Below are 26269 nucleotides of genomic sequence, written 5' to 3'. Positions count from 1 at the left end.
AATTTAGTTAAAATTACATTAATTGACTGGAATCCATTTTTTTTTTTATAGAATGTCTAATAACATATTTATATATTGTCATTACGATGGCAATATTGTTCCTGAAGTGAATAGTAGTATCACATACAATGACGAGAGCAATTTGTTGTTAACTAGTAATTTAGGCATGTTAAATATAGAAATGAAAGAAACCATTTGTCACGGACTTGGAGTAGAATTATAATTTTATTGATGTTGAATTGACTTAAAGGTGTTAATATTGAACAACAACATTATCATGTACTGATTGTATATGATGATAATTTTAAGATAATGATTGATTCTTTCATTCAAAATAGTTTGAACATGATTATATTACATCTGAGTAATTGACCAAAATATAAGTGTGTCTCAACTTTTGTTGGTCCTTTAAATTCAGTTAGTTGAGGAAAAAATAGTTTATTGTTAGATGATTTGCTGCAAATTATAAATAATATTATGTTTGATAATCTTTTTGTTGATAATATAGATTTGACTATTATGAGCCTAGTGACAATGAAGATGATGTTGATAATGATCATGATGTTAATGTTGATGATGAAATTATTCCTTATGTTCCTGAATTTGGAGATGCTTTTAGGTCTAGTTTTGGTGTTTCACATGATTGGGCATTTAGTCATAGATATATACCATGAGGGTTTGATTTAAAGATTAGTCAAACATTTAGTAATAAAAATAAATTGGTTAATATCATTAAACGATGACACTTTTCACACTCAGTTGGGTACCGAGTTCAATGGTTAAACTCAATATTTGTTTAATTACAATGTGTACAAGCACTAGAATATAAGAGGTATTTGTATGGGGGATGTCATAAAAGATCAAATTTATTTGAGATAGCAAAGTTAAAAGAGTCATGCATATATGTTTTGACCTTTATCTAAGAAAACCACCATCAACTTGATGTAAATTTTATTACCAGTGCTATATCAACCCTTGTAATGAATAATCTTTCCATGACGACTGCAAGCATACGGGATGAAATAAAATTGCATTACGAGTATAAAATATTATATGACAAAGCATGAATTGCAAAATAGAAGGTGATTGAGCATTTTTTAGTTCACATAAAGAGTCTTTGGAGAAATTACCTGGGTTTTTGTTGGCAATAAAAGGATCAAATCCTAAAATAGTTATTGATTGGACACACAAAAGATATCTTGATGATAGTACAATCATTTTTGAGAGATTTGTTTTTTGTCATTTGAACTTTGTACTGAAGGTTTCAAGTACTATAGTTTATTTATCAGTGTTGATGGGACACATTTGTATAGACAATATAATAAGAAATTATTGATTGCAATTGCTTTTTATACAAATAATGAGATATTTTTGTTAGCTTTTGCAATTGTTGATCAAGAAAATAATAACAATTGAAGATGATTTTTGCTTTGCTTACAAAGATACATTATTGGTAGTAAAACTGATATATGTATAATATCATATAAGCATGTAGACATCAAGAATGAAGTCAAATTTGGCGTCAACCTTTAGGATACCATTGATATTGTGTCGCACATTTGTTAGTAACTTCATCTATAAATTCAAAGATCTAGGTACCAAAAAAGATTTAATGAGGATGTGTTATGAACTTTTCAGGTATAAATTTGATTTGTAGTATGAAAAAATATGTTACATGAACTCAACATATAAAAAATAGCTTGAAAGAGAGCTAAAAGAAAAATGAGCTTTATGTTATTTTAATTCGTTCGCAGGTATGCCAAAACATATATACTCTATTTGTTTTGCAGTATATTGTTCACTGACCTCATAAGGAGATATGTTCATTTGCTTTTTTTGATGCTCCTGGAAAATTTTGATGTTATCCCTACATATAGCTAGAGATCTGCTATATTCACATCCTTGTATAAACATTTATATCTTGTATGCATGAATAGGCCAAACAGATCGAGGGATGTTTGTTACTTCTACAAGAATGAATAAAAAAATATAAATAACTATTTAGATTTGAAAATTTTCATGCACAACAAAATTAATAAAATATTTTTATTTAATAATAGTTATAGTCAAGGGAATATCTCGATGTGGGCAGGCCCCAAATACTAAGATTGTTGGATATGCCAGTCCAAATTATAAGGGTTGCACTTTATCTTCCACCACGGTGCATGTATTGAATTAAAAATGTTAAATTAATAGATTTTTATATGGTAATATTAAAAGTAAAAAAATTATTTAAATATTTTTTTAAATAAAAAACTATTAAAAAAAAGCCATCCTAACCTTGTAACTGTGAGGCACCCGGTTTCTACTGCTCGACGGAAATTTACTCACCTGAACGAGGCTTAGCCAGTTTGGTCACTCTTGATTTCAACGCTCTCAATTCCACGACCCATTACAACAATTTTCAAAGGGAGACAGACAGGCACATACATGCCTTGCCCCACAACTCCTTTTTTTACCACCAGTTTTCAGGTAACGATCGCCATCACAACTTCTCCTCCGCAGTCCCTTTCACTTTTATCTCTGTTTTCTTTTTTCTTTGGGTACAAAGGCGAGAAAGGTTCAAATCCGAGACCACTAGGGGATATCAAAGCATGGGTTTAAGTTGAACTACAGCCTCATTGACTTGGTGTTCTTTTTGTCTATCATCGTGTGATCAAACAAAAAGTCTTTTTAAAGTTTTTTAGACGTACTTCAAAGGGAATACGAGTGAGTGGAGTCTCATAATTCATTCGTAGACCAGATTAAGAAAAGATGTCCATATGTATAGAGTTAGCAGAATGCTATGAACGTCGCGATTGATAGTCTAGATAGCTACTTCCTATAAACTTATTGCACGGGACTTCATCAACAAACTCTTATTTAACCTGTAGTTATGGTCCAAACTATTCTTCTTTCAGGAAAATTTACAAGCAGGTGATATGCATAATTACGTTGGAACTTATTTGTTGTAGAAAGAGGGGAGGAGTTCATGTGTTTTGCCTTTAATTTCCAGTTCTTACATCACTCTTTAATGCCTTGGTAACTAGTTTGCTAAATTCCCTGGAGAATTTCATTACAAACCACCTGTTATTGTTGTTGAATTTCCAGAATTTCTACTGATGGCTGACAATGAAATGTTTAAGTGGAGCAAAACTTAAAAGAGTATCCATACTTTGAGATGACTTGGTAGTGTTGAGATTTTCCTCTAGCAAATTGAAGCAACAAGTTCAGTTGTAGCAAGAGTGTTGTTAAAGCAGAAACCATTGCATCTAGGCTGCCTGATTTGTTATCTGGTCATAAGAAGAAAACTTCTTGAATTTAAATGGAGGTGCTTGACAGCATCATAAATGCCATCCAAACAAACAACAATGAAGAAAGGTGTTGAAATGAAGACCCTTTTCGATTGGAATGCATTAATTCATATTGTATTATCAGTTTATGGGATATGTGGAAGTTTCTTCTTGCCAAACCAACCTGATTGTTTGTTTTGAGCCATCGTAAGTTTCTGTTTGACTTTGTTTATGTTATAATAGAAGAATCTTATAACCAAGATTGTGTTTTTGCAATGGAAAACGAGGCCCTTTTAGTCCAAATAGCCTATTAATGATTCAAATGAAACTTTAAAAGCCAAAGTTCTGAAAACTAATGGAACCTTTAAAAAGAACTTTCTAAATCTAATCTAGAAATTCTGTTGATCAACCTCTGAAAACCGAAGTTCGATGATACATTGTCAATTAACATTCTAATAATGCTGCGCTTGAATGTTAATGGAATTTGACCTGGCTGTAAAAAGATCAATAATATTACAGCCTCTGAATGCTATGCTACTCAATGTTGAGAAATTTGCTCTGAGGAGGTGGATATGCTGATCTGCATTCATGAATTCCTTTTCTGTCCATCCAATTATGCTTATAATGCTTCCTCTTAGCATATCCAGATCTCTCACAATTTGTTAAGTTCATTAATGCTCCTTTCAACTCTTAACATATCTAGAACACTTACACAGTTGCATTTAGTGATGTTATACGTGACCGCTTGCACTCTTAGAATATGCAGAACTCTTATATGAAATTCAATTTGTTAAATCACCTTTTGACCTTTGATGTCTCCCTATTTCTCATGCTTTATCTTCCTAAAGGTTTATCCAACCTCAGTGATGAATACAAACCAAGTGAATGGGCTTTGTAGGATATCTGATTTCTGGATGTTGCCAATCTGCTTGTTTTTGAAGCTGTTTTACTGATCTTTTTAAAATTTTTGATAATTAAAGTGCTTTAGTGATTTGAATATAAAATACAAACAAAATGGTTGTGAACACCAAATTCATTGCTTCTCAATTGTCGTTTAGAGCGTAACATTTTGGCCGTTATTCGACGTGTTTAGCAGTAACTTCTCGACTGTCGTGGCAACTGACACGGCAGTAGGCAGGTGTTGGATCAACGCTTTTGCAGTTGCATGCAGGCTCTCTTCTCCACTCTATTTAAACACGGGTTGCTGAAAGTCTCTTTGCAAGTCCATCCATCCATCTTTTTTCTTCACTTTTGTTATTGCTAAACTTCCTTTTCTGCTTACAAAATCCTTGTAGTTTTCAATTCAAGAAACCATTGGATTCATAATGGCAATGAATGTTATTTTCATTTGCTGACATGAGAAATTTTCCATACCATAGCTTCCAGAGTCTTGCCTTAGTTGCTCTGTAAGTCAAGTGCACTAGTTCTGCATGCTTCTGACATGCAAATATCATTCCATCTATATTGCTCTATCATTATTATAATGCAAATCAAGATGCTGTCATTATGTCCATCTGGGGTTTAATGTGCTCTTTATATCTCTATTAAGTAGATTTCATGCAGAAACTTTGTTCTATTTCCATGTCTATTATTTGATTCTTCTAATCATCTCATGTTTTTTGCTGTTAGATTGCTTTGTATGGTTAGAATATATTAATATATAGATCATATTCCTGATTTTACCTAAGACAATAAATTTCTTTGGCAAGTTCAGGTGCCGATATTACTTCTTAGGCATCCTTGTCAAAATTGTGCTTCTTTTTATTTCTTAGAACATGTAATTCAAGTGTGGTTATGCAAGGTGAAGAATCTGATAGGAAATCTTGTTGTGAAATTAACAGTATGGATGAAGATCATAGGAGGTCTAAATATTTAATTTCAATATCTTTGCCATTGCCTATTGACAAAATTGGAAATAATGATAGTCATTTTAATTTCAATATCATTGCTTAAAGCAACCATTGAAGTTCAAAACATTGTGATTGTGATTTACAGTTGTCAAAGAAAGTTAAGAAAAAATGCATCTTTTACATGTAAGTTGAAGATTTTCTGTCTCTACCATTAAAAGGAAGGCTTTGATCTACCACTGCATGCATACAAAACTTAGGAAACAAACCTTCTGTTTAAAATTGGCAGTTCCTTCTGCTTCAATGTGTTGAAACTTTACAATGATGTTCCATTTATAATGGTAGAATTATCTGTTGGAATTGAAATGATGCATGCATTTAATGCCCAAACAAGAGGTTAGCCCAAATGGCTGACGTTTTCATGTGGTAATAGATCTTTCAATTTTAAATCTTTTGTTGGCGCATGAGAAATCAATACATTTGCATCAACTTTAGTTCCACAAAAATGACATGAAAGGTGATCTTCAAGACACATGGGAGCACTCATTTCTTTTTCATAATAGCATAAACTCAGACGTTATGTCAATTGGTCTTGATAAGAGGACTGATTATCTTGTGTTTTATCTAATACAGTCAGTAGCTAGAAGCAGCTTTAAGCTGTGGACAATCTCAGCTGTTGAAAAGCATGAGGGAGCTGACAGCAAACTCATCCAAGGTGACTTTTTTCTATCCGAGGGCGTAGCTTAATCTAGTAAAGTTAATGCTCAATGAACTCTAAAGAGATCTAATCAAGAAAATTTTATTTTGACAAATATAATCTGTATCTTGACAAATATAACCAAGCATGAGGGAGCTGACAACAAACTCATCCAAGGTGACTCTTTTCCATCTGAAGGCGTAGCTTAATCTAGTAATGTTAATGCTCAATGAACTCTAAAGAGATCTAATCAAGAAAATTTTATTTTGACAAATATAATCCGTATCTGGCACTTTGATGCCCTAACTGATCAGCACATTTTTACTCCCAACACATTCATATTGGCATGGAGCCCCCAATTTATTTGTGTTTGTTCCATTGCATTGGCACCTCATATCAACTCTTTGGTGTATTTGACGGCCGATTCTAAAGAATAGTCTGTTTTATGATTTCCATATGCTACATGTCTTGTAGATGTCCAAAGAGACAAATCAAATAGATCCTTGCGTGTCTTTGTTTCTTTTTGTCTGTGCACGCGTGTGTATTATATATCCTGATACTTTCTTTCTCTTGGTCTGAATATAATAATGATTGCTGCTTCGGGATGCCTTGCCTGGCATTTTAGAGGACTTCAGAATTTGCTTAAAAGAATTTTGCTAATAATTCCTATGATCGAGTGAGTCTTGATTGAGTGATTTGCAGTTTCAGTGTGACTGATCAAACTTTCCTTTAATCTCTCAAGTGTCATTGACTAGTCGCCATTTTAGTGAGTGTGATGTTCACTTTAGTCACTCAATGTCTCAATCCTTGTATTGACTGTATGTTTTCTGCTTTTCCAACTCCAAGCTCATAAATACACATTCACCTGATGCAGGTTGGACTTGATGATGGCTTTGGTCCTCAGGCCATGACCAACCTGATGTCTACCAAGCCAAATAAGGCATCAAAATGGAATTACCAGGGAGTGGCGGAAAACCATGACAAACAATTCGCAACTTCAGTTTTAGCCCCTCAATTTTACTCACATTGCAAACATTATTGCCCTCTTTTACTCACATTCCTAACATTACATAACCCCTTATTTAGTTATAAAATTTAAATATAATATTTACTAAAACTGACAAGAGTAGTACTTAGTAGCAAATTTTCTAGTTAATAAAACAAAGCTAACAGAGTGAAAATGCAATGTGAGCAGAAGATTCAGCGTTGGTGTTGCCAAAAAAAATGGAAACTGACTGGAAGGGCCAGTTGAAAAAAATTTCTCCATATCAAAATGGACACAGAGTATTGAATGATGAGTCTTTGGGGCTGTGTTGGCCATCAGAGAGAATCTTATGTATGCATGTGTGAGTGATGTGTGTGTTTAAGTAGGTGTTTTGATTTCAAGTGAGCATACAATCTGGTAAGAAAGGGTTATGGGCGGTGCAAGGTGCTGCAAGTTGAATTTCACCATAAACCCTAAGCCTTTCATTTAAAATAAGAAACTAGTATTTCCAGTGAGTTTCTTTCTAATAATTCAAGGCACTAGAATCCCTGTGCATGAGAATAGACAATCATGGAGCTAGCACAGTCCACAGGCTTTACGCTTTACCTTTTCCTACTACTCAACATTCTCACCACCGCTATGTACACTGGCCTTAGTGTGTGCTAAAGAGGGAAAGAGACCGGCAAAGATGGTATATAGAGGGGGAGTGAGATGACTGTTGGCATTTGGTCATCAATGCATTGTTTTGCCATTATAGAATGGTTTTCTGTGCAAGGTTGGCCCTAGGGCTGCCACATTTAAATCAAAGCTGGCGCCAAGTTTCAAACCCTATGCCTCTCTGTCTCATGAGGTTCCTCACTGGTCAGTTGGGTATCCCAAAACCACCACCCTCCGGCCACTTGTCACTCTCTTCACGCTATTGGCACTCTCCATTCAAACCCTTAATTGTTAACTCTGGTCTTCTCTCCCTTCTTCTCTTTCTTCATGGCCTTTAATCTCTCTTACAACTCAACCCACTGCATTTCTTGACGAGTTTATCTTGCCTTTTAACACCTGGGTTGTTTCAACAGGCAGCACCTCGCACCGCCCATGACCCTTTCTTACCAGATTGTATGCTCACTAGAATCAAAACACCTACTTAAACACACACACACGCAGGATTCTCTCTGATCGGTAACACAGCCCCAAAGACTCATCATTCACAACTCTCTGTGTCCATTTTGATATGGAGAACCTTTTTTCAACTTTATTCACCAGCACAGGCAACACCACCAATGCTAGCAACGCAATAATGGGTTGTCCTCAGAATTCCCAGTTCTCTTCTATGTATGGACCATTGAGCTACCATTCAACATCTTCAAGTTCCATAACTCAGTCAAGCTGCGTTCCGCCACTGTACTTTATGCCAGCACCTTGTGAAAGTCGGCAAAATCCATACATGCATTCTCTAGAGAAGCCTAGCCATCATACACCATCTGCAGATCCTTTCCGTCTTGCCATGGCTGGCCAAAATGCTTTTGAAATGCAAAGATCATGCATTTTGCAGCCTAATGCGTTACAATTAGAGCAAGAAAGGAGAGCTCTTGAAGCATACAAGACCAAGGTGGCAAGGTGTAAGAGAAAACTTGCACGCCAAAGAAGCCTTAGTAAAACTTCTATTGGGGCTAGTTCAACTCAAATAATGGATGCAAGGAGATTGGCTTTGCATGGTGCTAGTACTTGTGGCCAAAGAAGCAGGAGCAATACCAGCAAAGATCTTTACGAGTTCTTAACACCTGATAACAAGGTAGGTTCTTGTCAAATCATGAATTTTGGTCACCCATGTTTTTTGTTTTATCTGTTATCTTTTGAAGTTTGGATCTTTTTCTATGTCGTTTAAGAATTTTTCTTGTTTGAGTGCAGAGACTCAGAGCGGTGCTTAGGAAGGACTTGAAGAATAGTGATGTTGGGTCTCTTGGCAGAATTGTCCTTCCAAAGGTATGATTTCCTTGATGAATGAGGCTATTTTTAGTGTCCCGTGATCGTATGCAGATTTTTTGCTTGTTTCGAGTTCTGTTCCTTTCTTTCATCATATCCTTTCTTCTAAAAAGACAGAAAACGAGGCAAAATAGCCGTCCAATACCCATGTTTGACTTGCTCTTATTGAACACTGCAACATGACTGTGATTTAGACTGCCCAATAACTAATCGCTTCCTGACTTCTCGGGTTGTGCACAAAAACGAAAAAAGATTCTTTTCCTTTTCCATTTTCCCGTGTTTCTTACAGAGATGGTAACCTCTAATATTCAAGTTTTTTCTTGCATGTCAATCCAGAGAGAAGTAGAGGAAAATCTTCCTGTCCTAAATGATAAAGAAGGAATCCTACTTTTTCTCAGAGATGTATACTCTAACCAAGAGTGGGCCTTAAAGTTCAAGTGAGCCTTTGGATGCTACGTTTTTCTTCTTCTTTTTTTCCTTTAAACTACTACTTCGAGATGTTCTGTTGCCTATTAAAGACAGGTTTTTTCTCTGTTGGTGACTTAGGTTTTGGTCTAACAACAAAAGTAGGATGTATGTTCTTGAAAATACAGGTAAACTCACAGCTAAATCTCTTTATTTCGGATCTATTTCCTTCTAAATCTCTAATACACGTATCTCTTTTACATTCCGCAGGAGAATTCGTAAAGCAAAATTGGCTGGAGACTGGAGATTTCCTTACTCTTTACGAGGATGAGAGCAAGAATCTCGTGAGTATATCTTCCTTGTTACTTACTGCAATGATTTTGGTAATTTAGATTATGACCAAAAATTAATTAAAAGTGGGATTTGAATTTTGTAAAAGGCATGAGTTTGTTTTGCTATGTGACAATGATTCCCTTAACCTTTTCTATGATGCTGACACATCCTTTGGAAGGATATGAAGGGATGAAGACAGACAAATTGCGCTAAAAACGACAGTTTTAGCAGATGATGCGTTTGGTAATTAAACTGCCTTCCCAGTTACACTTGGAAAACTCACTTGGGTGGTACGAGTGCTATCTCTGTGGGGCTGAGGAGAGGGTCCTACTAGTACGTTGATAACTTGGCTGAACACATAGGGCATGTCATTGAGTAAAAAAAATTTTTAAAAAAAAAAGATAGCATTTTTACCAACAACTGAAAGAAAAACACACAAGTAGTGCATCATATAATCAAAGAAACCTAGATGGGGCAGTCAAGACGCATCTGCCTCATGTCCTCTCTAGGTTGAGTTTGATATGATAAAGTGAAGTGTTATGTCTTTGCCTGTTTAGTTTTCAAACAAATGTTATTGCAAAATCATGAATAACTTGTTGACGTCTTTTTCATGCGAGGAAGCAGTATTTCTCTATCACAAAAGCGGGAAGATCAGCATCGGTGCCATCTCCAACACTACTTATAGAACAACTTGACCAAAAGGAGCAAGAAGAAGCTAACAGCCTCGTGGCTGCGCCTCCGGACTCTGCTTACACACACAACGAACAACTAATCAACAATCCTCTCAACAACTCAAGTACCTTTTCCCAACCAGCATCTTCAGCTATGCAACCTTCTTCACAAAATGGTAAAATGAAGGCGGTAGATGATTATCATGTCGATGACTGCTATACAGGTCTCGGTGTGCTCCCTGATGTCTACCGATACAATTTTTCGCTATGATCTATTGGATAGCAGCGCATTAACAATAAATATCAAGATTCATAACTTTAAAGAAGATGGGGTGACAACATTGTCAAAGCATGGTTGATGCAACTAAAAGGTTGAGTGTAATACGACCGCTAGCAATTTCCCCCCCCTGATGTTTAGGAGGACATAGAGAAGAGACATTCGTTTTTAACAAGGGTATTGGATATTAGAAGTTCCTATCTTGTTTTCTTTTTTCTTTTTTTTAACATGGAAAAGGAAGAACAAGAAAATTTAAAGAGAAGACATTTGTAATTGGGGAGCTGTTTTGTAATTGCATTTCTGATGTAAATAATCATTTTCAATGGAATTATTTCTCATATCAATAAACAATCATTTGCTAGCAAAGGTGAGTGTCTTTGTAAACACAAGTGTTTCCTTTTATTTTCTTAACAACTTGTTGGCATAACTTGCATGCAGCATTGTTTAATGAAGTCCCCTTAAATAATCGATATGACTTCGTGTTGAGTGTTAGCTGGGTCAGTTTCTTTTTTTTTTTTTTTTTTCAAAAAATAGGGTGTTTTTTTTTTTTTTTTTTTTTTTTTTTTTTTTTTTATAGATAGTAACAAAATTATAAGGTTATAACAATTTTCTTTTTAAAATTTTAATTGGGCCCTTTTAAAATTTTTTTGGCTATATTATTCTCAAAATATTTTTTGTCTCTAAAAAAATTTAATAATAAGTGATAGATCGTGAATAGATCATCATTTCTTAAAATCTTTTTTTTTATTCAAAATTGTAGTGTAACGTATATCCTCTTGGTTTTGATCATGTAATAGATAAAATAAATCAAAAAATAAGTTGGAATTTTTTATCAACATTTTATAGAGAAAAATTCATGATCTTTTGGAGACAATTTGTTGCAATACTTGGAGATAAATAGTCATGGAGACCTGAAAACATAATGGAAATTCATTGGAGATCTTGCCATGATAATTTCATGGAGATATCTTATGTTTAAAGACATTAATATGCACTATTTAAAATAAAAATAATTCAAAAGAAGATAAATATACAATTTCTAAGATTTATTTTATTCCAGGTAGTGTATGATGAAGAATTTTTCTTGTTTGATTATATTGTATCTCATCTAGTTCAAATTCTTGAAGGTATTCTTTTGAGATCAATTTTTCTATCTTTTTTATAAGTGCATTACACTCTTTTGTGTCATCTTCATGATTATTGTGAAAGAAACATAACTTGTTGGGAATTTCTTGTGTATGAATCACTTTTTATTCGAGGTTGGTATTGCAAGGAGTTTTTTTTTTTTGACAACCAACACCCTAGCACTTGTTGTCGTGAGAGGTTTGGTCATGAGTTTGGAGAATATTAGGCAGACATCAATATGTTTCTTGGTGTTTTTTTTACATGCAAACATTAGATATTGATAGCATGGTGGAGATTTTACTTGTACGTGGAAACATGGATGATCTTATTTAGTTGCATTAGCTTTTTTTGTTGACCTCATAGGTCATTTGTAATACCTGTAGCAAACCTCTTGTATGTTGTACTTTCTTGCATCTATATAACTTAACTCTTTCCAGAAAAAACAGAAGAAAAAAAGGAGTGTTATATCCCTTTTAAAGAATTGTTCCATGAGAGTGGCTGGTAGAGTAGCGTAGCTTACTCTTTCGACTGGTGGCGCAGCCTCGACTACCAGGGTGGTGCTTCATGCCTAGATCTAGATTGTGAAATAGAAGAGTGATAAAAAAACGTCGCACCGTGTAAAAAGAATGTTTTAAAAATCATACGAAAAATAATCATGAAAGAGCTATGCTGCCAAAGCAGCCACAAGGGTGGGCTGTATCAGCCTCATGCCATGGCACTATTCATGGATAAACTGGACTTATACTATTCACTCAAACAGTAAATTAATGAGCTTAAAATAAATAATTCATGGATGAGCTGAAAAATTATACAAAAATGATGGGAGTCAGCTTCACACAAGCAGCCTCAATCTGGACTGCCTGAGGCGGTATCGGTGCAGGCTGGCCAAGGCAGCTCTGGTGTGGGCTGCTGCCACCAGGGGCGGACCCAGAAAATAAAATTAAAGGGCAGGCAGCAGCCTATGCCCATTTTGGAGGTGCTGCCAAGGTTGCATTTTTCTTTTTCTTTCCGGTATCATCAATTCCATAGTGTGGTTTGGACCCAAGAAAATTTACTCTCCCCTTTTAACTTTCTAAGTTTCAATTTAAAGTCTAATATTTAAAAATATTTATTATTTTGAATACATCAAGTGTGTTGTTAAAATTGTTTTTTTCTAAAAAAAAGGAAAAGAAAAAACCTATAGAAGAAAGTAAAACAAAATAAAAGGAAATAGAAATAATTTACTTCATTGAAACTACAGGTATAAATTAGGGACTGAGTTATATTTTGTCCTCAAAATAATTATCTTGTTTTTGCCCTTTATCCCCTCCTCTTGGGATAAGCCCTGATTTCTCACTTGATCCTCCACGTACACGCATCAATGGCCATCACCACTGTAACTCTCTCCTCCCTCTCCCTCCACTCCACCACCACACCCCGCCTTTCCTTCCTCAAGCCCACCACCAAACTCCACCCTTTATCCCTATCCATCTCCCCCCTTTCTTATCACCCCAAAATCATAACGATAATTACGAAAGCCAATTCGAGTGACATTGACACTTCCTTCTTTGACAATCTTAATCCAGAAGAAGATTTTGTTTTTGACCCACCAACCCCACCTGAAGACTACATTCCACCACCATCCTTTGATGAAGGTCCATTGGAAACTGAAGAAGAAATTGCTGCAGCTTACGAGGAACTTTATGGTCCTGCATATAGTGGAGTTAGTGTTTTAGGCAAGGATATTTATGTAATGGATTCTAAGGTTAAAAAAACTAGTGGGTGGGGCTCAAGAGTAAAGAAGGAGAAAATTAAAGATGGGTTCGACGAGAGAGTTGTTCAAGTTCGGAGAGTAACTAAGGTTGTTAAAGGAGGGAAACAGTTGCATTTTAGAGCTGTTGTTATTGTTGGAGATAAACAAGGTCGAGTTGGGGTTGGGGTTGGAAAAGCTAAAGAAGTTATTGTTGCTGTCCAGAAATCAGCTCTTAATGCTAGAAGAAATATCATTACTGTGCCTATGACAAAGTACTTGACTTTTCCTCATAGGTAAGTCTCTTTTCTTGAAAGTTTTAATTTTGATTTTTTTTTGTCGAAATTGGTATTTTTATGTGGTTCTATTGATTAGTGTGAATGCCGATTTTTGTAATCTGGGGCTAATTTGGTGATGGTTGCAATTGGTTCTGCTCGCATTTTTGTTTAAGTGTGATGGCTTTGCTTCACGGTAAATTTTTCTTGAATATTTGGTTTTAAGTGAGTTTTGGATTTGTAGGTGCTAAGGCTTTTAGGGTCTGATTGATTGCGAAATCTAACATTTTTATAGGAAAGTTGTTTGGTTTCGTTGAGAATATGAAGCTATTTAGGGTGTTTTTGAGATGGTTAGTTTGCAAAATTTGAGATAGAAGCTATTCAGTTAAGTCTTCTTGTTTTTCTTAAATAAAACTGCAGGTTTATGGGAGTTTTCTGAACAGAATCTTGCTGTAGAACCCTATTGCCTAGAAGGTGAAACGTGAATCTAATTTCTGGAGTCGATTGGCTCTATAGTTTCAAGTTTACGCTCTGAAATAGGATGTAATTGCCTAGGAGGTGAAAAAGAATATGGTATATCATCTCAAGTCAATTGGCTCATATATTTCAAGTTATAACTCTGAAGATAGGTTAGATATGCATCTGCTGTTTTCTATTTTCTATTTTCTCTTCTACATTGAACTTTTGTTTTTGTGGGCATGTGTGTTGAGAGCTGCAACTCTTACTTTGAACTTTACAAGATACATGATTTACACCAGTAGAAGAAGTTGCTGACATTTATGCACTTGGTTATAGGGTATGATTGTTAAGAAAAGAAATTTTCATTTACTGTGAGACTGGAGCATGTCCAGAGCCGTTTTGGTGCATGTTTGAGAATGATAAAGATTTTGGAACATGATGGATGCATAATTCACTAGAGTACTCCTGTTTTACCCTGCTCACTGGAGCATGTCTTGCATTTTACTCATTTGGGTTTTGATTTAATGGATCATACAATTTCAAATACTAGCTTATTCAGTAACAAAGCATTTTTAACAACTGAATGGCAGATCTGAGGGAGATTTTGGGGCAGCAAAGGTGATGCTCAGACCCGCTTCACCTGGTACTGGAGTGATTGCTGGAGGTGCTGTGAGAATTGTTCTTGAAATGGCAGGTGTTGAGAATGCGTTGGGAAAACAACTTCGAAGTAAGAACGCCCTCAATAATGCCAGAGCCACAGTTGTTGCAGTGCAAAAAATGAGGCAGTTCAGTGAAGTTGCTCGTGAACGTGGGATCCCAATGGAAGAACTGTGGAAATGATGTGTTGTGAATGAGCTTTTGAAGATTTTTTCCCCTGAAGAAACTTTATTTTTGTTCCTCCTATGTACAATATGTACAAGGCATTTGTAGCTATAGCAGAAACAAGAACAAGATTAAGTCATTTGTCTTTCATGTTTCTTGCCAAAGTGTGTGTTTTAATTGTCCTGAATGATATTTTGTTCGTCTTTCCTTGACTATCTGGCAGATCGTAATTGGAAACTCAACAACTGGTTAATAGCTGTTTTAGCATTCTACCTCAATGGCTTCTCCAGGTTTTGCAACGATCAGATTCTCATTGGTATAAAAATCCTGCCATGCAAGAAATACTTGTGGATAAAACGTTGGGCATTGAACCTGTGGAGGAGGGGCTACAACAAATACGTATGCCTTCTAAAATGATTGACGGTGAGTTTAGATTAGGACTGCCATGATTATGTGTTTCTGCTTTTGCAGTGCTGTTCCAAGAATCAAGGAAATGGTCTTTCATACGTTATAAAATGACAATTCTGCAGCAACTGTATTTCTGTAAGGAAAACGACATAAAACTGCACCCAATATCACAGCTGGGAATTCCGATCAGTTTGATGCTCTCAAAAAACGTAAGTCTATCAATCATCAAACTTTTTCACAACAAAATTATAGGCAAGGTTCGGTTGAACTACCAGATGAAGACTGATAGTATAGTGGATTGAAAACTCAAATTCTTCCTTGGTAAAGATAATGCAGGCGGTATCTGCAATATACCAAAAGCAAAATTTTCTGAAATTTTTTCCATGACACCTACGTTTGAATACTTGACAGAAGAAGAAGAAGAAGTATAATGTTCAGCCAGGGTGCTTGCTCTTGACAATTGGACTCTCCTAGCAATGCATGCATGCATGCCTCTGTATAAAACCGTTGAAGGCACTGTGAATCTATCTATTTAGAAGATGAACCTAATTTAGAAACCTCCACAGGTGGATAGTTGGGCACGCAGAGACATGCTGGCATTCATGACGCTAATGTCTTAGTTCCATAGCTTAACACAATGGTCATGACTAGCTGATGCAATCATTTCATTCTCCACTGAATCTGCAAGCGCCGCAATTAATCCTCCATGTGCTGGGATTGACTGTGTTTTGCCTCCATCAGTTGGACTCCAAAATTCAAGGACCTGTTAACAAACTCAAGCCATTAGATCTCATCAGAGGACCTGCAACATAAAAGATCACAACAAAAAAACCGAGACGCGAGAGATTCAATTATTGTTAAAAACAGCATCTACTGTGTAGAACTGTACGAGGTTGTCTTAAATAAGAGGCTCAGGTCCGTTATTGGATGTGCCTGATCTAATACATCATATATGGTTAAAGATCGCCTTGCAGGGTGATGACAATGTAGGACCCAGAAATAGTCGAGAAAAATATTTTCATTGCCAACTGAACATTCCAAAGAGAAACTTAATGCTGTGCATGTAAAAATAAACCAATAAAGGAATAACCTCAATTTTAGTATTTTGAAGACAATTTTTTGTATAGAAAATTATAAATACGGAAAGAACACCCTCAATGAAGTGCAAATTCAGATCCAAGTAAAAATGATTCCTTGGTTTATCTCATAGCTGTCGAGTCAAGAAATCTATATTTAAATCATTTATATATTTCGCATTGAATATATGGAAGATAGGCAGCAACAGCAAGCCTATCCCACTGAAGTGCAAAATGCAACCTCTCGGACAAAGAAGGGATAAGGTCTAACTGCCACCTCACTCCAGATTACTAGCAGTATTCTTGGAAAAGTTGCTTACCTGGTATCCACCAATGATCAGAAGCATTGAATATCCAGGATGAAATGCACATGATTGGAACTTGTTGCCATTTGAATGCAATTTTCCTAAGCAATTTCCCCCAACCAGTGACCACACTCGCGCGCTGTCCTCACTGACAGATGCAATATACTTTCCACTTGTATCCCAGCAAATAGAAAGGACTTCTTTGGAATGTCCCTTTCCAGACAAAAAAAATTCAATCAGGAATTGGTTCTCAGACGTGGTGCAGATATGATTAGCATCCTACTTAAGTACTTGAACGTCTAAATATTACCTTCAAGTTCCACACGAGGTTGCCAACCTCAACATCAATTACATTGATACTGTTTCCTGTGGATGTAGCCATTAATTTGCCAATAGTTGGCTGAAATCTGATCTGTCTTGTAGCTCCCTGCGGTAATAGGGAAGAGAGGACGGTTAGGCTTGACAAAATTTCAGCAGAACCTTGACAACCAAACATATTCTTTCCATCAAAAGATTACACTTTACAACATAGTTGTTTTGAATCAAGGAATTTTGCGGGATATATTATCATGAAACCTGCTTGCTGACTAAATGAGCTGTGACAGTGCAATTCATTTATAATGTATGCACTAGTGTTCTCTTTTCAGTGATGGAACTTCATACTGACAACCTGATTATATATGCAAATCTAGTGGCATGCTATATAATCACATAAAACCTGACATCTAATACTGCACTGAACGTCACACAATTCTTTATGTTGAGTACAAGGCCAAAAACACATCTGCCAATAGGATACTTAGTTACAGCATCCATACAACGATACTACGAAAGTTATTTATGCAAACAGTTAGTAGTCTTTAAAAAAATTCATATTTTACTCTGAGCACTTGAATGAAAATAAATATTAAACCCAAAAACAAGTCATCTCAAATAATACTAAATGCTATTGAGTGTCAGGATCAAAATCAGACCTTAGAGACACGCATGCATGTACGCTTGTTGACATTCCATAAACGGATCTCATCATTACCATCACATGAGCAAAGAAGATCTACCTTTCTTGGGTGAAAGTCTAATGACATCACTTGTTCAGCGTGACCAAGTAACTTGAACAATGATATGCTTGGCTGCATTGCACATGAAAGAGGATGTCAGTATTCATCAAACAACATGTTATTCAAGTTACAAAAGCTTTATTAGTCACAAATTAATACCGAGAGTGAATCAAACTGTAAGTATTTAAGTAAGATACTCTTGAGTCTGAAACAGTTAAGAAGATTGGTCATGGTGGGTTTAGAAACAGAGCAACCAGACACCTTGTCCAGTTCCAAGTAAGAGAACCAACTTTACTCATGATAAGTAAGAGAAATATAGCCAGATAGTACTGAATGATTTTGTTGAATGGAGTGAAGCAAAATTTTTACTAATATCTCAATCTCCATTTCCTTTGTACTCATTGATTTGGTTTTTAATAACAGAAATGCATAACAGATAAGTCAAGTTTCACTTGGGATCTTTTTCTCTAGAAATTAAGATGGAGTGAGTTTAGTAGAATTATATGAAGAGGGAAATTCCATAGTTTCAGGTCTATTCACTTGAAAACTAGCGTCAAGCCTCCTTTCCAGAAAAAGGACCTGTTGTGAAATCTTATTTCTATTTTCTACTTTTTCTTCAGTATAGAATTGCCAATCTATTGGACAACAAACATGCTAAAGCAAGATCACATATGAATTAGTGAACACAATAAATATGTTCTCTGTAGGAACATCAACTTAGATACAGTAGAGTATATAAATGTGGCTTAAATCTTTTAAATTTTAACATGAAGAAATTCAATCAATTTGCTAATTTTCCAACAATGGTAGGAGTATGCTGGACAAGAATAGCAATGGTGAGTGTTTTATATTGAATTTCAGGGTGTTGGAATCAATAAACCAAAAGGAAGATAAAATGTCTGCTAGGACAGGAAAAAAGGAACAAGGAAAATAAACAAGAAAAGTGGGGTTAGAAGTGACAGTATATCTTGTTGCTCATAAAATTTGAGAAGGTACTGATTTTCTGAAGGAGAAACCAAAAGGTATTAATTTAAGTTAGCAAGTAGACGAACAGTATCCAAGGAAAGTGGCGGTAAGTATTCCATACTTTGGCTGCATCCCATATTCGCACAGTTTTATCGAATGAAGCAGTGGCTAATATGCTTGAACTTGGTCTAAACCGAACATCTGTAACTAGATGAGAATGTTCTTCGGAAGAATTACTGGCTTGAAAGTCTGCCATATTCCAAATGGAAACCTGCCAATAGAAAATGGGAAAACTCAAAATTTATTGAAAGTTGAAACGATGTCGATGCTAAGAGAAATCTAAACACAAACTTCAAAGATTGATAACTTCCAACTACCTTCTTCTCGTGTCCAGAACTAGCTAGCATCTTCCCATCAGATGAAAAATGGCAGCACAACACCTTGCTTTTGCTTGAGCTGAGGCAACCAATCTCTTCAAAAGTGAAGCCTACAATTTGAAGCCAAATGTATTGGAACATAGTCATTTACCAAGTAATCATACTGAAACAGTCGCAGCTTCCATATATTGGACATTTCTACAACTGCCAGCTCAACTTTCAATAGAAGGAGAATGTCTGTGTAACCACTTTATGTACTAGTAATATGTAAGGAAATGACAAAATCCATGGTTAGCTCCACTTTTCACATCAAGAGATTATGTGCAAGTTCATGAACTTCGAATTTAAATTTCAAAAAAGCTAGAGGTTCATATGAAATTCAGACCAACACTTGGAGGCACAAATTAAATAATGATAGAATCAAGCTCCAAAGCGATGCTTTTCCTATTCAACCTTGTTTATTTTGAGTAAATTATTGTTTAGTCCCTTTAGCACAACAATTAGTTAGTCCCTTCGGTTTAAAAAATCCAATATCACAATAAGTTCTTAATTTCATTTATAACTTAGCCCCTCCGTCCATTAATAAAGTGCAGAGCTGTCACCAATTCAGTTATTTTTCTTTTTAAAAAACCCTTTTGACTATATATTAATTAAAGAAACCTAGGAGTAGTTTGGTCATTTTCTAAAAAATACTCATAAAGTTTTTAAAGAATTAATGGTCATAGACAGTCAAGGGAATAAGGTACGGTTTCTACACCAGAAGGACTAAGTTATTATATTTCTGAAACACAGGGTCTAATTTATCACTTACTATATTTATTTTAAATTCAACTTTCATATTACTTTCTTCAGGGAACTTAATACATGAATGAAGCTACAAAACATTTGAGCTTTAACAATATTTTCATTAGATAATTGCATAATGAAATTAATGGGAAGGAACAATGAATCTTTGTCGCTGAAGAGTTTAATTTAGTCAATGCATAAAGGTAAAATCAACAACAAATAGCTCACAGTTATGGCTGCATGTAGAGGATAATTAGGATTTTACTCTCCATACATTATCTACGTTTTCTACGGAAAGATTAACTTGGGGCAGAATTACAATCTGATGGACATCACTTACGAGGTTCATCTGCCAAGAGATATACCTTTATGATCATTTTCACTGCAAGCTGTAGAACGTCGCTTTAAAGTACTTAAAGGAGTTCCTATACCATCACCATGGTCATCATCAGTGGATAAAAAGGATTCAATTACATTTTCATTCGCAGGTTTATCTTCCTCAGCATTGGCAAAATCCTGTGAATACCCATTCCATAAAGAAAGTTATAATCGGAACAAAGATTTCATGCTGGCACAAATAAACATGATATTATCTCTCAATCAAACCCTGAAATCATTTCCATGATAGAAGAGATCCAACGGAAAAGGTCACTGCATCTGTTTCTAAGGTGTATGACGTACCGAAGTTTGGTCTTCAGCTCTTGAATATGACAATCTCTTTCTCTTTCTGTCATTCTGATACAAAGCTGGAATGTTAGAAGTTTAACATAAAGGAAAAAAAAAGGTATTGATAAAAAGAACCGTGCCTTCACTAAAAGTTAACGTAGAATTAATATCTAGTTGCCTAAGAATATGAATGGCTTAATGGGAATTAGTACCTCCGTCAACTGCTGCTCTAAACACTGAGCAAGTTGGTTTTGCTTCTCCTGAGTTTGTTTCATTTGGATCCTCATCTAGCTCAATCGCAGATAAATATCAGAATGGGAGAAAAGTATGAAACTTCGATAAATACCCTCCCAGTCCAAATCTTTTATCCATGAACATTTACTCAGAGCCAATCAAAAGGTCCTAGTTAATGTTTGTGGTCAACTACAAAATGACCTCTTCTAATAAAAATTCGAGACCAAGTTTCAGTAACATAAAGGGCATTTTGTTCCATCAAAACCTAAACCAGTTTACTCCATGACCGTTTTTCCTCGCACACAACACTGTTACATATTTATACAGAGCTTCTGCTATCCATTTCGAACAAAAGGAAATTTATTCATAACAATTTCTTCCAGTATAAAAAAAGGTCACATTTGGTCTAAAAAATAAAGAAATTCATGTAGTAGAGAGGATGCTTCTAAGCTGTTATTGTGAAAGTTTCAGCGTATCTTATCTGTCTTCTTCAATTTTTTTATTCATGAACACTAGTAAGGAGACATATAATTAGTCTCAGTTGATTTTTTGATGCCCTTTATGTTGCCCATCATGTCCACAAGACAATTTTGAGTCATCTTGTCATTCAATTTGAGCTCACTAGCTTTACCACAACAAGTGGTTCTATTCTGCTCCGTACAATTTGTCCATGATGACTTTGTAAGGTGCTGTGAATAATTCATTGTCATCTCATTATGAGTATTTATTCATTTATACATACGAATGGTTTCTACCCCTAGTTATATAAATTATACACTGCGACATTTTATATATAACAATATACATCTGGAAGCTTTTGTTGTAACATAGAAGCTTGTGTTGTAGTCTTGTAGACCAACATTAGATGGAATGCGAAATCTTAACATGAAAGATCCAAAAGTAGTTCACATATGAAGATAAATAACACAAGAAAGTTGCACTATAGGCATGATGCCTTTACTATTTAAAGGAACAAACCAGATGAACCCTATTATTTTCACTAACCTGTGCATCTTTCATATTCAAATCACTCTTCGGAAGGATCAGACTTTGACCTTGAAAATTGGTAGAGCTACTAGGAGAAGAAAATTTCAGGTTTTTAGATGTATGAGAAAAAGCTTGAACCAGTAGACTTGAATGATATTGCTGCGTCAATAAAGGAAACGTCTGCAGATGATTAGGTGAAAGCCATCCGTCACCCATCCCTGCAAATGTAAAAGTTAGGAATTACATATGTCAAGTAGAAAATTACCATGCCAGTGAATATTATGGTTGTCATTTTTAAGTTCGCAGAACTATATCTCTTCTAGCCATGTCCTTGCATACGAAACCAAAACTCAATATGTTCAACTCTGGTGATTTAATAGAGCTCTATTCCTGTATCGTTTGTAACTAATTGAACCATGAGATCCTAAGATATGTCAAGATAATCAAACAAGCAATATTTGTACAGTAGAAACTATGAGGTATTTTTCCTCCTTATGGTTGAAAATGAAATGCTTCATTGTCAAAGAAATTATACAAACAGAAGGTAACTGTAATAACTCATCCATTCTTAGCTATATCAAAACTAAAACATGAGGTGACCTCCTGGATTTTCCAGAGAACAAAATATCTGCACAAGGTAATCTAGTTATTGGGAATCTACCTGTTTGTGCACCGTACGGGTTAATTCTTAAAGGACTAGCTCCGCCACTACTGATGCCATCTCTATTGTCCTGCCCATGAGAGAAGTGTCTATATTTCATTTACACTTTTATCCATATATATTCATATTAGGAACTTACAAGTTAGACCATACCCTCAGAAGTTGTTGAGCTTGCAGCGGCAAATAGCTGAAATACATGAATGAAAATTAAAAAGAAAAAGAAGTGCAATTCACCCTCTACTATAATACAATTTCAAATTATAGTGATCTACCATGCATTTCCCTTCAGGGTTTACGAAATTAGAAACAGAGTGGCAACATAAATCTGATAGCAATTTCACAACACTCCATTCCACAGTCAAGCACTTTCATTATAAACTGTCGTTCCCTTACACCCAAAAGTCGAGCTGTTCTTAGGCACAAGAAGTGGAACCATGGAAGGAAGCCGAAACCAATTAAGTGAAGCATAGTATTAACGTGAAAAAATACCTTGAGGTCGCTGAAGCCGAATTTGACAGATTCAATTTATTAACATCAAATGCCTGTAATTGTGGATCATAATTTCTAACAGGATGAAACTGTTCCTCAAACATTCTTGTAGCAATCAAAGAGGCACCTGGTTGCCGCAACATCGTATCAAAGTCACTACCAGAAGGGGATTGTCCATGCCTCGGCTGATTTATAGCTAACTGTGGCACAATTTGATACGCATTTCTTTTCTCATTCTGTGACATTTGTTCATCCTGAAAAGAAAACAAAACGAATGTCTTAAACCATCTTGTTGTAAAAAAAAAAAACTGCAGCAATTATTGATAAATAATATAATAAAAGAGAAACTAGAAAGATTAAAAAATTATCGTAATGTCTCTGTATTTACTGGAACGAAGAACTTTTATTTTTATTATATTAAAATAGAATTATATGATATATATTTATAATAAACTCTAAACCGTCCTAAGAATTCTAACCGTTCAAGAAATATTAATATTCTTTTATCATATCATAGGGATGCAGCAATTATTGATGAATATTGTAATAGAAGAGAAATTAAAAAGAATATAAAATTATCATAATATCTCTGCATTTACCCGGAACAAAGAGCTTTTATTTTTATTATATTAAAATAATATTATATAATATATATTTATAATATACTCTAAACCGTCCTAAAAATTTTAACCCTTCAAGAAATATTAATACCCCTTGATGGTACCACAGGGATGTTCTTCCCACCCCCCTCTATTAATCGTTCCCAGCAACAAAACAAAAAAAAAACAAATATCATCATTCCGCTCCACTGCACTCTGGCATCTGCGTATTACCCACAAACTACAACACATCTTAAAATGAAAAAGGCAGGGTCTGAAAAAGTTATCATTCAACAAACCATTACATTAACAGGGGCTTTTCCTTTGACATTCTGACCCTTTCTACATTGCCTATAGACATATACATCATAGAACATCGTCCACCAATCATACAGAAACCCTTGGGCTGAATCGTTGATTTCTGAAAACAAGAAACAAAACATTAATTCATCTTAATTACTAAGTAAAAATTAAAGCAATCGATTCCAATATCCTACAAGCTGGGCACATTCAATAAATAAACACATCCCTTTTCTTTAACCTTTTTAAAGAAACATAAAGCAACAACGAAAGTTGAAAAAATATAATCAAAATCAAAAGTGCATATCAATTACTAGTACTTAACGTGTTATAAGAAGACATTCATCAACAAACAAGCAGATTAAAATATCCCAACAAGCAAAAAAGTTAAGAACGCCCAAAAAGAAAAAAAGAAGGAAGAAAGACAGTAAAAGAAGAGTGAGAAAGCGAGAAAGAACAGGACACACATACCAACAGGTTTTGCAGCAACATTGGCTTGTTCCCTGAAAATTGCAGCAGTTTTATGCAACTTCCTTTTGATGAAGTAATCATACAAGTACTGGTCAAGCCTATAACAACCCAAAACATCAAATAAAGAGTACACTACACACTAAAAAAGAAGAAAATAAGTAGCGTAAATTAGTACTAACATCTGTTGATCATCCCAGCCTTCAAAAGGAGAAGCCATGTTGATTGATCAGCTTCCACAATCAGCAGTGACCACCTTCACTTCAACAACACAACCAAAAAAAATCAAAACAACAACACACACATATAAAAATAATGGGTTTTTTTTCTTTCTTTCTCATGTCTGACCTTATAGCTAGGAATGATAAAAAGAAGAAGACCCATCTGGGGATTAAAACCAACATGGATTTTACGACAGGAAAAGCATGTAGAGAGAAAATGGTGATACCTGAGGTAAAGGTAGGTAGGTAGGTAGCTTGCTAGCTAGCAAAGCAGGGGAGGACTGCAGTGCCATGCAAAGCAGAATCAAAATAAAACGAGACTAACAAACTGCTTTGGCTTTTTGTATCCTAAAAAATACACACAAAAAAGGTATAAAGAAAATGAAAAGGACCCCTAACAACAATGGATGGATATATCCTATAGAAAATGGCGCAGGAAGGAATGGCTGAGGCTGGCTGGTTACATCCTAAAACGGTGGCTAAGATTTATACAAGCCTATTATTGTACGGAAACATGGGGGTATTGTGTTGGATTATTTTGTCAACGATCCAATTGAATCTTGCCATGTCATCAATTTTGAGAGGACATTATTTGGAATTTGGTTGAGGTAGGTTTTTGTTTCTTTTTTACTTTCTATCGTGCATCATTAAAATGAAGATTTTTTTTTTTTTAAGAAGTAGCATATTTTTAAAATAAATTTGACAAACTAGCATTTTAAAAAATTTCACAAGCATTTTCTATATATAGTTTTTTTAATATAGCAGGTGAGAACTGTGATTTTTTCAGGTTATGTTATTTCCAAAATAAGATTTTGTTGGTGCTATTTTCTAAATAAAAAAAAATTGTTAATTTAGAAAAATACCCAAAAATAAAACTATACTTCTTGAATAAGTAAACTTGTATTGGATATTAAAAATATTTGGGATTTAAATAGGGTGTAGTTAGTTAAGAGTTAACTACTACTTTAGTTTCAAGTGCGCTGCCTAACAAAAAAAAAATTCAAACACAAGAAAAACCTATGTATTTCTAATGTATCTTTTTTTAAAATAGATTTTAATTATTAACTTAAGAAACCAATTAAAACTCGTGATACAAGTGATCAGATTCAATAAATTTTTTATTTCAGAGTTTTTTTATTTAATATATTTATATGACAATGAAGCGCATAAAGATCTTTTTGTATGAAATATGTTTTAAAAAGAAGGAAAAAAAAAACATGATAGGCATGTATGACTACAATAACAAAAGCTAATCATCAATAACAAATGATCAATTTATATTTTTTTTAGTTTAAAGTTAAATAAAATAAATAAATCATCAATAACAAAAGGTAAAATATTATATTTTTTTAAATCGAGGGACAAAAATTGCATTAAACAAAAAAATAAAAAAGCAATAATAACTTTGATGTTGTAGCTTAGCCTGTCAAACTTTCGATCCATGTTATAGACTCAATCAGATTCAATATTTTATTTTTTATAAATCTATATTTAACTTAAATATAAAATTAAAACAAAAACAGAAAGGACCAAAAAGAGCCCAAACATGCTGGCCTATAGCCCAACACCCTTAAGCCTTTGAAAAGAAGAGCCATGCGGGCCTTTTTTACTCATTTAAAAAGGTAGATGACTTATACCCACCTCTATTTTTTCTTTAAAAATAGATAGACAACATGTCACCCCATATGACAAATGATATGTCATCTGCCTGTCCAGATTACGATCATTACTGTGGTGACCAGAAAATTAGGATTTGGGGGTTTTTTACTAAAAAAAACTCATTTTCAACCCCAT

General features: G+C 34.8%; 3 protein-coding genes across 5 annotated transcripts; 2 read left to right on the top strand and 1 right to left on the bottom strand.

The window, feature by feature from the left end:
* Nucleotides 1-1567: 1567 nt before the first annotated feature.
* Nucleotides 1568-10816, top strand: LOC118047289 (uncharacterized). The gene is made up of 8 exons (XM_035056534.2): nt 1568-2472; nt 5753-5834; nt 6691-8587; nt 8704-8778; nt 9115-9215; nt 9325-9371; nt 9454-9527; nt 10141-10816. The coding sequence occupies exons 3-8, from the start codon at nt 8027-8029 to the stop codon at nt 10456-10458; spliced, it is 1176 nt and encodes a 391-aa protein (XP_034912425.1). The 5' UTR covers nt 1568-2472; nt 5753-5834; nt 6691-8026; the 3' UTR covers nt 10459-10816.
* Nucleotides 10817-12880: 2064 nt separating this feature from the next.
* Nucleotides 12881-15471, top strand: LOC118047290 (small ribosomal subunit protein uS5c). 3 transcript variants are annotated; one of them, XR_012169520.1, is made up of 4 exons: nt 12881-13614; nt 14643-14972; nt 15098-15248; nt 15346-15471. XR_012169520.1 is itself a non-coding variant. In XM_035056536.2 (2 exons), exons 1-2 carry the CDS (start codon nt 12950-12952, stop codon nt 14890-14892), a joined length of 915 nt encoding a protein of 304 aa, XP_034912427.1. In that variant the 5' UTR covers nt 12881-12949; the 3' UTR covers nt 14893-15089. The 3 variants fall into 3 exon arrangements, 1 of the variants encoding a protein (XP_034912427.1); XR_012169519.1 differs by having other exon boundaries at nt 15098-15471; XM_035056536.2 differs by lacking the exons at nt 15098-15248; nt 15346-15471 and having other exon boundaries at nt 14643-15089.
* A 254-nt stretch (nt 15472-15725) lies between these two features.
* LOC118047253 (transcriptional corepressor LEUNIG_HOMOLOG) lies at nt 15726-24474 on the bottom strand. The gene is made up of 16 exons (XM_073408697.1): nt 24437-24474; nt 24258-24355; nt 23786-23907; nt 22888-23141; nt 22552-22585; nt 22399-22468; nt 21756-21955; nt 20729-20807; nt 20532-20596; nt 20216-20366; nt 19065-19174; nt 18809-18958; nt 17638-17793; nt 17001-17090; nt 16679-16912; nt 15726-16045 (listed from the first exon to the last, which is right to left on the bottom strand). The coding sequence occupies exons 1-16, from the start codon at nt 24472-24474 to the stop codon at nt 15899-15901; spliced, it is 1998 nt and encodes a 665-aa protein (XP_073264798.1). The 3' UTR covers nt 15726-15898.
* Nucleotides 24475-26269: the final 1795 nt, after the last annotated feature.

The sequence above is a fragment of the Populus alba genome, chromosome 4 (genome assembly GCF_005239225.2).
Source record: "Populus alba chromosome 4, ASM523922v2, whole genome shotgun sequence".
Lineage (NCBI taxonomy): Eukaryota > Viridiplantae > Streptophyta > Magnoliopsida > Malpighiales > Salicaceae > Populus > Populus alba.
The sequence above is the reverse complement of the archived record's forward strand: the minus strand, read 5'-3'. Positions and strand labels throughout refer to the sequence as shown.